Below are 14,989 nucleotides of genomic sequence, written 5' to 3' on the forward strand. Positions count from 1 at the left end.
TAATACCATGAACCTCTTCAGACTCTAATATAACCTTAGATACAATCAGTGTAAACAGACAGTCACAGACTGTCACTCATCCATGGAGTTACTCACACACCTAGTCAGTTATGCAAAAAATCAATCACACCTCCATTTTCTCAATTATACAGTTATACACACCTTACTTATTCAAACATATACTAACACATATTTACTCTCTTATACAATCCCTGATACATGTTCACAATGATCCATACAGCCACTCACACATTCACTGGCTCTTATGCACAGTTATTTATATATGTCAACTCTCACATGTACTGTGTTTTACATATGTACTTACTTTGACATGTAGCACTGAGATATCCATTCACTCACTAATACACTCATGCACAGTCAACCGCACATACAGCTGTTTCCACATGCACTTTTGAACCCATACATATAGTGAATCAACTACTCACACATCTATGTACAGAGTCACACACCTCCCAGTCACCCATACACCCACACTCAGTTTCCCATACAAATACTTGGACAACCAATGAATAACCCATACAGTTACTCATATAGCTACTGATCAACATATGCAGCAGTTTGTAGAACAACAGATATAATGATGCACAAATTAAAATAGTTTAGTCACTAACCCATGCACTCAGTGAGACACATTTAATCACTCACTCATACAGTCAGTCATGCACCTACTAAATCCTTCATCCAGACACTTATACATCCACTCATTCTTCAATATGTAAGACATATTTTAACTTTACAGAAACATACAGTCACTGGATGTTGTCATCAGTGATGTCATCAGTGATGTCATTTGAGATGTCATCAGTGATGTCATCAGTGATGTCACTAACCATGTCATGAATGATGTAATATGTGACATCATCAGCAGTGGATTGCGGGTGCGCGATATATAGTTAGTGCAACTAACTATATATGAAATTTCAATGGTTTTGTGTGAGTAAAATAAGGTTTTGAAAAGGCTAATCCCTAACTATATATGGTCTATAACCAATGGTTTTTTCAGTGAATATATATATATATATATGTATATACACTCCACTTCCCAGATGCCTCGCTGCACCGAACAGGACCACGGACACAATGGTGGTTGGTAACCAGATTTTTAGAACGTGCATGCCTCGCCGCGTTTCGGACAACAAGGCTGTGTCCTTGCTCACTATATATATATATCCGCGTCTTGGTTTAGCTTTCACCCAAGCCACTTCCATAGTGGGCTCACGGCAGTGGTAGCCACCCCCATGAAATCCAACAAACAATCAATGCGCGACTCCTCCTTAGAAGGCGAAAAATCAACACTGGAGCCGTGGCCTCTATTGCAAAGTGTATCTTGCTCTCGCAGAGAGACTAGTGTTATCGTGAAGATTGGATGCAAGCTGATCGTGCTGAGATCCTAAGTGAGCGTAACCCGTCAAAGAACAACATTCAAAATATCGTATACGAAGGCTCCTGCAGTGCGTATTGTGTACAGCCCAAGTGGGCACAATAGATCAACCTCGCACTCAATAAAATATTTGCTAAATGTGTCCGGAAACCCAAACCATGTGTTTAGCAATTCGGCCCTAGTGGGCAGGTGTACAATCGAGTACATTACAATACATACTCAATCTCAAAATTGTTGATATTCAGAAAAGGACCATATTCAACATGTATTTCATCAATACAGTCCTGTTCAAGTTAGTGTGCAGTTATTTTTCATGGATCATCATATAAACAGCCACCCCTGTACTTCTTACTGATCCCAGTTAGATATCTGTAAAAAAGTCAGATAGAGATGATGCAATTAACGACTTTCAAAATTGCACTTAATCAAATATAAATGAACACAAAATCTTAAAAAACAGAATAGGAGATACAAGGTAAAGATAACATCAGTGGATAAACAGTCATTTCATAGATGTACCTCTCTGGAGGTTGAGAAACGTATTTGGTAGTTAAATGAGGTGGTTGTGGTACTGCCTCTTTCTTGCACCACCGGCAATTAGGATGCACGCCAGTAAAGCCACAAATACATATTTATTTTCCCTATAACTTTGGCGAGGGTTGATGAATCTCCGTGAAATTTTAAAAACTAGTGGCCTGCTCCGGTTAGCTTCTGTCTTGAAGGTTTCGGGGTGATTAGCCATACGGGGGCCGAGAAAAAAGGGGGGTCCCAAAACGTGTTTTCTCCATGTTATTTTCCATCGGAAACTTTAGACATGTCTACAGCTCGAACTGCTGAACGGAATTACATAAAATTTGGCAAACAGGTAGCCCTTGGTTCAGAAAGACCCCTTTTTCTTGAATGGTGTAAATCCGTTCAGTAGTTCCTGACAAATTCCAAAAAAAGAGGTCGGAAAATCAATTTCCCATAGGAAACTTTAGACACCCTTACAGCTCGAACTGCTGAACGGAATTACACCAAATTTGGCAAAAAGGTAGCCCTCTTTCAGAAAGAGGCCTTTTTTTAAATGGTGTAAATCTGTTCAGTAGTTGCTGAGAAAATCAAAAAATAAAAGTTTAGATATCTAGAGGCGCGGTGGATCCGCGGATCCACCCGACCACGAGCTTTATTCTAATTGACTGTCCAAACCAGGAAGTATTGACAGCCATCTTGTGACTCGGTAGTACCAGGTCACAAGAAAACAGAAAAACAAACCCTAAAAACAAGAAAAGGGGCAGGGTAGAAACACCCTGACCCCCTAGGCCTTCTTAGGGAGTTCCACAAGGACCCCCAGGGTCAAAAAAAGCATTTTTTTTTTTAAATAGCAAAAGTAGCGGAGGATCCTGCAGTGAAAATTTAAAAAACCAAGCGCGGGCTCCCGATCTTCATTATTATTTAGCCCCCGGGTGGGCCAAGTCTCGGCGGCATGGCATATTGTAATTGCGGGGGCCCAGGTAGCCCTCCCGCAGCGCCGGGGACCGCCACCCCTGGGGTTTTCCTTAAATATTTGTGGGGGCACATGGTGCCCCGCACTTCAGGGGACCGCCACCCCCGGGGCTTGTTTTTTTTAATGTGTGGCGGGCTTGCAAGGCCCCTCCAAGCCCCAGGCACCCTCACCCCCTGGGGCTTTTCTTAAATATTTGCGGGGGCACATGGCCCCCCCGCAGCCCCGGGGACCGCTACCCCTCGGGTTTGTTTTAAAAAAAAAAAAAAAAGAACCTATGTGGGGGTGCTCAAGCCCCCCACACGCCCGAGGGACCGCCACCTCCCCGGGGCACTAAGTATGTGAATGCGAGGGGTCCGTAACGGACTCCCGAGTTCTGGGGACCACCACCTTCCCGGGGCTGTGCACAAGTAGGGAGGGGGGCCACATGGCCCCCCCTCCTAAGCCTTTGATGTCCCTGGGGACCGCCACCCACCAGGGCTGGCTCCTGCAGTGTCCTGGGGTGCCCACCCCCGAGACACAGCTGTTTTCAATGACGGGCGGGAGCCGTGCGGCTCCCACCCTGTCATTACAAACTGCTTTGCTTCATTGAAGCAACAGCAGGAAATCTTGCTCTCGCTTCAATGAAGCAAAGCAGAATTGCTTTTCCACAAGGGGAGCTGCATGTCAGCAGCTCCCTATGTGGAATAGCAATACTGGCTTCTGCAGGATGCGTGGAGCCGGCGGCCCGTTGGTGCATTGGTGCTCCCCCCACATCCCCAATGGATAGGGTCTGCCCCGGGGGATGGGGTCCCCCGGGTGAGAAGTGGGCTCCCTCTCCAATAAATACATAAATAAATAAATAAATAAAATAAAGGCCGGTCCCGGGAGATGGGGTCCCTGGGGCCAATAGAGGCCTCAGGAGAGGTGCCACGCAGCCACCCTCCATAAAAAACTAAAATATATGTGGCCATGCCCCGGGGATGGGGTTCCCGGGGCCAGAATTGGCCATGAGCGGGGGGTCCACGTGGCCCCCTTCCTCTTCATATATATTTTTTTTTTATAGGGGTCTGGCCCTGGGGGATGGGGTCCCAGGGCCCAAAAGAAGGGGGGCCACACAGGCCCCCTTCTAAAATATTAAATTTTACAAAAAGACCTCAATCTTGCTGTAGGCCCGCTCCTCCCAGCAACACTCTGCAAACACTACCTGTGGCACGTTTTAAATTGGGAAATTAATTCCCCTTAAATACTGGGGGTCCCTGGGGGCCAACTAGCCCACCAGGTACCTCCAGTAAGCGCCACAAGGCTGCATTGCAGAGAGGTGCTCCAGGCCACGCCCATTTTTACACCTCTCTACAACTCAGCTCTGTTGTGCTCATTAGTGGGCTAGTTGGACCACAGGGACCCTCAGGGTTCAAGGGGACTTAATCCTCCAATTTACAACGCACCAGGGGGCACTGCTGATGACGTCAAATATTACATCACTCATGACATGGTCAGTGACAACACTGATGACATCTCAAATGACATCACTGATGACATCAACCATGGGATAATTTAATGCATTTTCTCACTCCCTAATATAACTTTTGATACACTCACTCTAAATTACAGTCTGCCATTCTCAAAGCCATACACACTCCAACACCAATAACTACATACCCACTCACTGATTTTTAGGTCTACACACATATCCACTTACTCACCCGTACAGTCACTCATACTTACGATCACTCAGTACAGGACTATCATATGCACTCATACACCTATATAGACACTCGCACACCACCACTCATCTATATAGGTACTCACACACCTAGTCAGTCATGCTAATAATTAATCACACTCCCATTTACTCACCTATACAGTTATACACACACCAGCTCACTTACTCATATAAATACTAGCACCGTTTTACGCTCTTATACAATCACTGATACAAGCACACACTCATCCATACAGCCACTCTCACAATCACACACTCTCACTTATAGCCATTTATATACTCTAACACACATATATACTGCCTACTCACACATGTACCACTGAGATATACATTCACTCACTAACACACCCATACACACACTCACCCACCCATACAGTCCATCACAGATGCACTCTTGAAACCATGCACCCAGTGAATCACCCACTCACACATCTATGCACAGAGTCACACACACCGCACCCACGCAAACACACAAACACTCAGGCACCCATACAGATACTCAGACAACCAATCAATAACTCATATAGACACTCATGTAGCTATTCACAAACGCTTGCAGCCGCTTACACACCAACAGACAGATGGATACAGACATTCACACAGTTTAGTCAATAACCCATGCATTCAGTAAGATATGTTTAAACACTCACTTATAGAGTCAGTCACGCACCTACTAAATCATCCATTCAGGCACTTATACACCCACTCATTCTTAAAATGCTTTTCCCTATATATATTAAACATATTTCAACTTTACAGAAACAGACAGTCACTGGATGATGTCATCAGTGATGTCATTTGAGATGTCATCAGTGATGTCACTGACCATGTTATGAGTGATGTACTTTGTGACGTCATCAGCAGTACATTGCGGGGGCGCGAGTTATAGTTAGCTGAACTAACTATAACGAGGGAATTTCACTGGTTTTATACAAGTGAAATGTCCAACTAACTATAACGCCCCTGAAACCTATGTTTTTTTCAGTGTATTTCTAAAGTTTGTTAAATGCTAATTTCTAACTATAATGTGCCTGAAACCTATGGTTTATTCAGTGAATAAATATATATATATATATTTTTTATTTTTATTTATTTTATATATATATATATATATATATATATATATATATATATATATATATATGTATATATATATATATATATATATATATATATGTATCCAAAAACACCCCTTCACTTCCAAGAAGTAAGAGGCCAGGCCACACAGAGGAATCCTTTTGGGAGCCTTTAATGTGGGCACTGGGCATTATGTTTTTCGGCGACCCATCGCCTTGTTAGATGCCTCCACACACGAGCCACGATTCCATCTCCACCTAAATTGTCTCCTCCTGCTCCCTCATTGGTCGGAGAGCTCCGCCCCCTGTTGTTTTTATGCACACCTTCTGAAGTCTTGGAATCCTGACTACATCACCCACAGTTCATCAGGGTTGGAAGGCAGTGCACGGGGTTAACTGGTTGATGTTAAGTTACTCGGGGAGAAAAGATGATTGCTGTAACGGTGGCTGGTCCCGTGTGGGAATGGTGTCCTGTGACTCCCTCAGGCCCCCACTGTCGTTCCAGCCTCTCTTGCATAGGCTTGGCGGACCGCGAGTTGGGATACAATGATTCCCGGCTCCTCGCACCGTGTGTCGAGCTGCTCTTGGCAATCAGCCCTATTCCAAGCTCCCGCAGTCCGAGGCGGGCCGGAGCTACCAAAACCTTGGTTAAGTCCACAACTGTTGCCAGCAATGCTCCGGTCTCTTAGGCGGAACGGGGCCCCTACAACACGCTACTGGCCGGTGTGTAAAACATCCAAAACAACCCTTCACTTCCAAGAAGTAAGAGGCCACACGGAGGAATCCTTTTGGGAGCCTTTAATGTGGACACAGGCATTATGCATTTCGGCGACCCTTCGCCTCGTCAGATGCCTCCACACACGAGCCACCATTCCATCTCCACCTAAAGTGTCTCCTCCTGCTCCCTCATTGGTCGGAGAGCTCCGCCCCCTGTTGTTTTTATGCACACCTTCCGTAGTCTTGGAATCCTGACTACATCACCCACAGTTCACCAGGGTTGGAAGGCAGTGCACGGGGGTAACTGGTTGATGTTAAGTTACTCGGGGAGAAAAGATGATTGCTGTAACGGTGGCTGGTCCCGTGTGGGAATGGTGTCCTGTGACTCCCTCAGGCCCCCACTGTCGTTCCAGCCTCTCTTGCATAGGCTTGGCGAACCGCGAGTCGGGATACAATGATTCCCGGCTCCTCGCACCGTGTCGAGCTGCTCTTGGCAATCAGCCCTATTCCAATCTCCCGCAGTCCGAGGCGGGCCGGAGCTACCAAAACCTTTGTTTAAGTCCACAACTGTTGCCAGCAATGCTCCGGTCTCTTAGGCGGAACGGGGCCCCTTCAACACGCTACTGGCCAGCGTGTAAAACATCCAAAAACACCCCTTCACTTCCAAGAAGTAAGAGGCCACACGGAGGAATCCTTTTGGGAGCCTTTAATGTGGGCACTGGGCATTATGCATTTCGGCGACCCTTCGCCTCGTCAGACGCCTCCACACACGAGCCACCATTCCATCTCCACCTAAAGTGTCTCCTCCTGCTCCCTCATTGGTCGGAGAGCTCCGCCCCCTGTTGTTTTTATGCACATCTTCTGTAGTCTTGGAATCCTGACTACATCACCCACAGTTCACCAGGGTTGAAAGGCAGTGCACGGGGGTAACTGGTTGATGTACACACACAGAAATATTTACATGGTTTAATATGCACATGTATCTTATGGTGAAGTATCCAAAGATTTTTTAAACTATAACTGAAATTAACTTATACGGATATACACATGACACTACGTAAAGTTTAAGAACAAGGCACACACCCTCTGTAATTACACCAGTTTATAAGTAGGACCATACAAGCAGCTATATTTAAATGGCCTGATACATACTTGTATCTTGTGAAATATGCTATTGTTACCCTTATGTAAATATATCTGCTATAATTGTGTTTCAACACAATATTATTCACACAACTAGAATTGGTTGCACACCCACAATTATGACACATACTTGGAAGATGATTTGAACACCTAGAACCCTCAGTTGCTCACTAAAACAAATCATCATTCACACATTGGGAATACTCCTTTCCTCCCCTGAAATCATCAGTGCTGCAGACATTTCCACACCTGAAATTATATACATAGTCTGAATTATAATTTGTTCTCATGGTCACGTTTCTTATCATCATTCGAGCAGCTTTAATCCATATCTTCTTGCCTCCTTGATAATGGTGAATAAATAGTATTTGTTTTCTTTAGGGTTATGCTACAGATGTGTGTGTCCCCATCTCTAGGCTTCCTGAAATTGTAGTGGAGACGAAGAAAGACCTGATGGAATCACAGCTTACAGGTACAAATCTGTTGTTTTATGAACTTATTTCAGTGATTCTGTTTATCCTGTTCTTCTCATTCTCCATGGCTCAACTTCATTCAATAGTGCTCTTTTTTGGCGTGGCTAGGGCTTCAGAAGAGGACCAGGCCTCACCTCATGTACAAAAACATATTCATAGAGAGACTTTTGGGCAGCCCTCTCTAGTCACTAAGTGCTCTGGGTCAGACCCCTGAGCTAATGTTAGCAGAAAGTGTTATTCATATTATGCTGATTCATTTAGGAGTATGTCCTCTTTGCCGGAGTGCTTCCATTGCCATGCAAGGACTGTGAAGGTGCTTGTACTATAATGAAAGGTCACTCATAATAATCTTTATTGATGTATATCTGTCATGATTACCTGTGTGCGTTTGAGGGAGGAGAGCTGATGAGATCTTGCCTAAACAACTTGCCAGGTTGTAGCTTAAGATGGAATACTACATTGCTTGTAACTTGTTGGCCACCTGCTAAGGGCCGGCCTCATTTGTGGATGCAAACCACTAGGTGACAGCCTTCGCTCATTTATGTTTGTGTCAAGACTCTAATGCGAGCCTGACCCTGGGATGGCTGGTTGGAGTGGCTATTTTCTTTGCAGTTCAGGATGACCCAATCATCAGAAGGCCGCCTGAAGTCTTGAAAGACTCTGCTCTTGTTGTTGGTTTTTCAGCCCATGCATATGGCTCTGTGATGGACACATTGGACATTTCACCAGACTTTCCGGCATGTCCTCATTCCTCAGTACTTGTAGCCACAGAACACTGCTGGATCCTGCTGCTGATACCAGCACTCAGTTGGAGACTTTTGTGCTTCACTCTGTGCGAGCACAAACTCCAAAGCGTCTTCAGTAGGGTCTTGTGAACTAGTAACATTAAATAGTAGTTTTCTGAAAAAGAAGTGGAAAGGTGGGAATTTTCTCTAGAATCAGAATAATATTACTAGAGTCCCGCCACAGGTCGACTAGACCTTTTTACCTGTCATAGAGTGTAGAAGGCAATCTATCTCGACACCATACCTTCAGATCAAAACATCTTCATTGCTTTCCCCAAAGAACCACTGACAAAAAGTCAAGTTTAAAGATTTATTATAAAGCCAAAAGCAGTTGTGTATATAAACACCTCAGTAAAAGATTCAGTAAATATACAGGTACTAATACAAACATAATCCTACGGAAAAGTCTCAATCGACTAAGAAACAACACCAGTATGATTTCCAAGACCACCAGGCTTGCAAGAATTGCTATGATTTGGGTCTTGGTAGGCATGGAAGAAAAGAAGAAATACATCCAGATAAATCTGTCCCTACACTATACTAAATGACATCCCTACAACCAGGTTCTCTCCTAACAAAGGTGTCAGCCGTGGTGACTTCCAAAGAAGTTCACTGGATTCCAGGACGTAACGGAGGAGATAAGGGGTTAAATAATTCAAGGGTGCGCATCAGCCAAACTTCGAGAGCGCATCCTGGAAGAATCTGGCAAACCTCTTGCTAACATCCTAACCCTGGTAAGCACCAAGGAGCTCTCCAAAGCCCGTGCTGCCCATATGGAGGCCGCTCTCCAAGTCCCGGTGAAGACGGAACCAGTCAATGTGGTGACCACTAGACCCATGACAAGGTGGACCAAGGAAGGACCCAAAGCCGCGATGGCCGGACCAGCCAAAACATATGGATACTGTGGCGGGTCGCCACAATAGCCAGCAGAGTGTCCAGCAAGAGGTAAGAAATGCTCTGGCTGTGGACGGTTTAATCACTTCGAAAAAGTGTGCCGCTCTAAAAAGTACCGAAGGTCACGACAGAGGGCCAATGGAGTGTTGGAGAGGGACAGAACACCAAGCGACATGGAGGATGATGAGGAAGAAGAGAAAGTGGTACACAAAGTGCACTTCCACCCGGAAGGCCCGTCGCTTGCCACAATGCAACATTCACGTGGGATCTCAGGAAGTGATGGCCGTAGTGGACACCGGAGCCACCATAAATATCCTTACTGAAAACAAAAATGAGCTGGCTCTAATCAGTTAGGCTGAGCACCAGACAATATATAACAAAAGAAATGCCAAAACTGATAATTGAATTCCAAGGCAACAATTAACAACCAGAACAGAAAAATTATTCCAAACTAGGATAGGCTACTAACTAGCTGTTTATTCAAAGCACTATTAGGAAATATAAATGGATCTAGTTCAAACACAATACTATACAGTTATAAAAAGACACTTGGACACAGCACAATAGGAATATACACAGTATGGTAGAAATATCAGGGCGTCAACACTCAGTCAATCGTATCACATTCATTCAACTTGCATACGTGTATTCACACCAACCACTCCACCTAACTGGATTAGCAAATGTACCAGTTTCGGAAGAGGGGGGAAAGGGAAAACAACACAGGGGAAGAAGAAGAAGACTGCTCTTTCAGTTTCTGAGGCATGTTTTCCAAAACAAATCATGAAAAACTGTACACTACAAATATCACTACAAATTGTCAAAGGAACAAAATGTCAGTAAAACATATCATAAGACTTGTGTACTAGGAATTCACTCGTACAATGCACTATAAGTCGACATGTGAGTGATAGGAGCAGACAAGGGCCTACGCATTTCAAATCCCTAATTCAGAGGGGATTCTCTTCAGGGCCAAGACAATTCTGCGAAACAGAAAAAATATAAAATAACCTTGTGAGGCTGCATGAAAGAGTGACCAAACTTATGAGCACTACACCACCAACACAACACACAACTTACCCTCAGTAATTTCAAAATGGGAACTAATAGTAGGCTGGAAAGCTTCCTGCAGAATTAGACAGAGATGAGAGAGAAGACAAAAACCATGTTATAATATATACCAAAAACCGTGTATGTGTGTGCGGAGGACAAACGGAGGGGCATTAGTCAAAGGGGCATAAATTACCTATCGAAGGTGGCGATATATCGGTCATCCATGGTCAAATAGTTTTATACGCGGCGGTCAGAAACCACAAGGAACCTAGAAGGCAGTAGGGTACTGTTATTGTTGTGTACCAAGTCTAACGACAGTCTAGCAGCCAGACGCGGCTTTTTTACTCCAAGACACACGGCATAATCGGATCTCTTACCGGGGAACAGCACGATGGCTCAAAGAAGCCCGGTTAGCGTCGTATGTAGCACTAATCCCTTAGGCATGCGCTGTGGACATGCAGAAACGAGGATTGAAGCCTCCGTAGTGAACGAGCTTTAGTGGATTGCAGTCTGGACTAGCAGCATTCCTAGTCTCACGAAGCTGTAACAAAGAAACAAAGGAAATTATTGCAGGGCCAACGGGTCTTCGCAAGTATTCCGACACCCATAAAGGAACGTGTAGCACGGTGCAAAAGTAAAGTTTACCCGGCAAGGTCTGGCTTTTCCACGTATTTGCTGGATGGACGAGTGGCACTAGTCTCCCGTACATGCGCAGTGAAGGAACGCTGACGCTCTGAAGAATCTATTGTTTTTTAACCCTATCCCGGCGTTTCAACGACCCGCCCCAAGGCGGAGATTTCTGGAAGTGGGGATGTAGTGTGAAACGATTAAAAGCCACTGATAAAAGATAGCAAAGCCCCATTTGTCCGCCCACGAGGGAAAGGGTATATTCATAAAAACACTCAACGGACTCATCATTCAAAATGGTAAAACTGGATTGTAAGTGGTAGTTTAATTACAACTTATACATTTCAGACAGTTCATTAAGACCAGTGACGGCCGTATCAAACTTCACAATGAGGAGTGCCTCCCTTTTGCATAACTTGGAGTCCCAATCACCTCCCCGTGGGTCACGTTCAACTTTAGAAATAATGGTCCATTTCAAATCATTGATGTGGTGGTTCAATCTCAACCAATGGTTTACCAGTGGAGCTGTTTCAACTTAATTTTTGAGCCTTGACTTGTGTTGGGAGATTCTCTGCCGGATCTCTTGATTGGTTTTCCCAATATATAGGAGTCCACATGGGCAGAGAATGCCATAAACAACATATTTGGATTTGCAATTGCTAAATGTGTTGTGTTTCCACAAAATGCCTTTGTGCTGGAACAGCGAACCCTCTATCGTAGTGTCACAGTACAAACAGGTCCCAAATTTATGATGTCCAGTCACGGGCGTTAGCCCCAGCATCTGGCGTAATGACGAGGGAGCTTCTTTCACAGTCGTGGCCCTCACCACATAGTTAGCGATGCTGTTCTCCTTTTTAAATGCAAAAAGGGGTGTCTGATTCAGGCTCGGATCCAAGTTTTTTACCAGATGCCAATTCTGTCCATTGATTTTTTTTAATTGATTGGCATTAGGGCAATAGGTGGTCACGCACACCTGGCGATTTAGCTGCGGCTTGTTCCGTCGTTCAAGGAGGGTTTCCCTCGGGGTCCATCTCGCCCGTTTCATAGAGTTACGCACCAGCTTTCTAGGGTACCCACGGTCACATAGTTTTGATACCAAACTGGTTGCATGAAACTTGTAGTCTTCATTGGATGTACAATTTCTCCGTACACGGAGAAATTGGCCATAAGGAAAATTTTCTTTAAGGCTTCTCGGGTGATTGCTTGAGAAAAGAAGGGCCTTGTTTCGGTCAGTTGGTTTTATGAATAATGATGAATTTGCCTTCAAATGGAAAAAATTTCAACATCCAAAAATGGCATCTTCTGTTCGGAGCGGGACATGCTGAGCTTAATGTCTGGTGTACTAGCATTGAGCCAGTCATAGAATAATATGAGGTTTGCTTCTCCTCCTGTCCATACCATGAAAACGTCATCTATGAACCGAAGCCACGTGCCAATGTAGTGTTTAAACGGGTTGTTATTGTGGACATACGTGTCTTCATATAATGACATAAACAGCACCGCCAGTTCTGGGGCGAATGGGCAGCCCATCGCGACTCCCTTAACTTGGAAGTAGAAATCTTTCCCAAAACAAAAGTAGTTCTTCCTCAAGGCAAAGGATGCTAGATCCACCAAAAAGTCTGTGGGTACTCGTACTGGCCTGGATCTTGAATCCAGGAAGTGGGTTAGGACTACCACCGCTTCGTCCTGGGGTATTTGGCTATATAGGGAGGTGACATCTAAGGTGACCAATATGTCCCTCCATATATTGATCTCTACCTGCTCAAGTTTAATAATGAAATCAGTTGTATCTTGTAAATACGAATATACTTGGACCATAAACTGTTTCAAAAAGCAGTCGACATATTTGGCGATTGGTTCAAGTAGGGAGTCACATCCTGCCACGATGGGTCTCCCTGGTGGCGTATTTTGATCTTTATGCACCTTCGGCAAGATGTAAAACAGAGGAACCTTAGGGTGTTTATTCTGAAGGTATTCCAATTCCTTCGGGCCTATGAAGCCTTGATCGAATCCATCCTTAATAAGGGGAAATAGTTGTTGCTGTAGTTCCAGCGTTGGGTCCTTTCCTATTTTGCGGTAACAAAGAGGATCATTGAGTTGTCGCAATACTTCGATGGTATAATCCCCGGTATCCTTTGTCGGCTTGTTTAATAGTCACCGTGGTGACATTTCTTAAGTTTGTTAAAGCATAAGTTTGTTCTTTTGTGATGTTATACTTTACATACGTCCGATGTTTTTCCATTTCAGAAATGGCTGAAAGTACAGTTTTTTCAAATGTTATAATTTCTTTAGGAATTTTTTGACCAGCTGGACAAAAGGTTGATTTCTTTCGCAATCCAGTAACCTCAATCGGATTAGAGGTGGAATTATCAGAGAAGAACATAGTTAGTCTAAGCTTTCGACAGAACTCTATAAATTCGGTCTTCATTCTTACGAAGTCAGTTCGTTTAGAGGGAACAAATGACAACCCTTTTGAAAGAATACTTTCTTCTGCATTGGTAAGAATTCTTTTAGATAAATTGAAGATGGGCGAGACTGCTAATTTTTGTACTGTTGTCGACGAGTTGTCATTTCCCATCTTACTTTGGCCCTTGGTCTGGTTTGGCCTCTCCCTAAAAAAGAATTTGAAGATTGTCCTTGGGCTTGCTGATTTTGGTTCCAATTCCGGTTCCTAATTGGTCTATTATTGCTGTTATTACTGTCACTGTCGCCTCCGGATGAAGAGGATGTATCCGAGAACGTGATAAACTGATTTTGTGACCTACCTCGGTTGTCTGATAGATACCGTCTAGAGTCTGTTTTAGCATAAAAATCAGTCTGTAGGAATGGATATACGTTTTCCAGAGAGAAGTTTTTCTTATCCTTTTCAAACTGATTAGTTTTTTGTGTAACCGTATAATCTTTAAACTCCTGAATTTCCTTGGCCACTTTTTCTAATAGTGCCTTTGCATCAGCTATAGTTGGATTGCTGTTTATTTCAGATTCAAGTTGTGCTATTTCCTCTAGTTCTTTTTTAGAGATTCTGACTGCTGTTTCAACAGTAAGGACCATAAAGTCCCTACTACATTTCGTTTTGATGAAACTAAAACCCTTTTTAAAGATGGGGTCCTCGGTAAAGATAACCGGGATATTTTTTATTTGAAGGCCCCCTGGAATGGTGCCTTCACGAAGATGTTGAAGTAAGAAATGGCCGTGTAGGTCTGTTCTTATTTGCTTCTTTTTTAACCGAAGCAATTTGTCTGATTCATTTTGTGATGTTGCTGACACACTAAGGGAAACTGAGGTGAATATTGGTGGGTCACTCAAGAGATTCTGAATATGGTCCTCAGTGTAGGCAAAGGTGTCCTTCTCTGCCATGTGATAAATTGGACACAAGTGAGAAACAAATTAGAATGTGTAAAAAATAATAATAAAAAGACAAAGAACAGGAAAAAGGAAGTGATAGGTGAATTAAATGTTCGCCAATCACACAAAGGACAAAAGGATTAATACTTTTCTCACCCACAAGATCTTGTGGTATATTTACGCAATGCTTCGCGAGAAGATTCCCGCTATCATTACTGAAAACAAAAATGAGCTGGCTCTAATCAGTTAGGCTGAGCACCAGACAATATATAACAAAAGAAATGCC

The 14,989-nt window shown here is 43.9% G+C and overlaps 1 protein-coding gene across 2 annotated transcripts in view; it reads left to right on the forward strand.

Moving 5' to 3' along the window:
• LDHD (lactate dehydrogenase D) overlaps positions 1-14,989 on the forward strand; it is a 735,651-nt gene that overhangs the window by 584,066 nt on the left and 136,596 nt on the right. For both annotated transcript variants that reach the window (XR_015302444.1, XM_086945224.1), the window contains exon 9: positions 7,908-7,998. Coding sequence is in view for 1 of the 2 variants with exons in the window: in XM_086945224.1 (XP_086801350.1) it covers positions 7,908-7,998 (91 nt within the window). In the remaining variant the exon portion in view is untranslated. The remainder of the gene's footprint in view (positions 1-7,907; positions 7,999-14,989) is intronic.

Source organism: Lissotriton vulgaris, chromosome 12 (assembly GCF_964263255.1).
Source record: "Lissotriton vulgaris chromosome 12, aLisVul1.2, whole genome shotgun sequence".
Lineage (NCBI taxonomy): Eukaryota > Metazoa > Chordata > Amphibia > Caudata > Salamandridae > Lissotriton > Lissotriton vulgaris.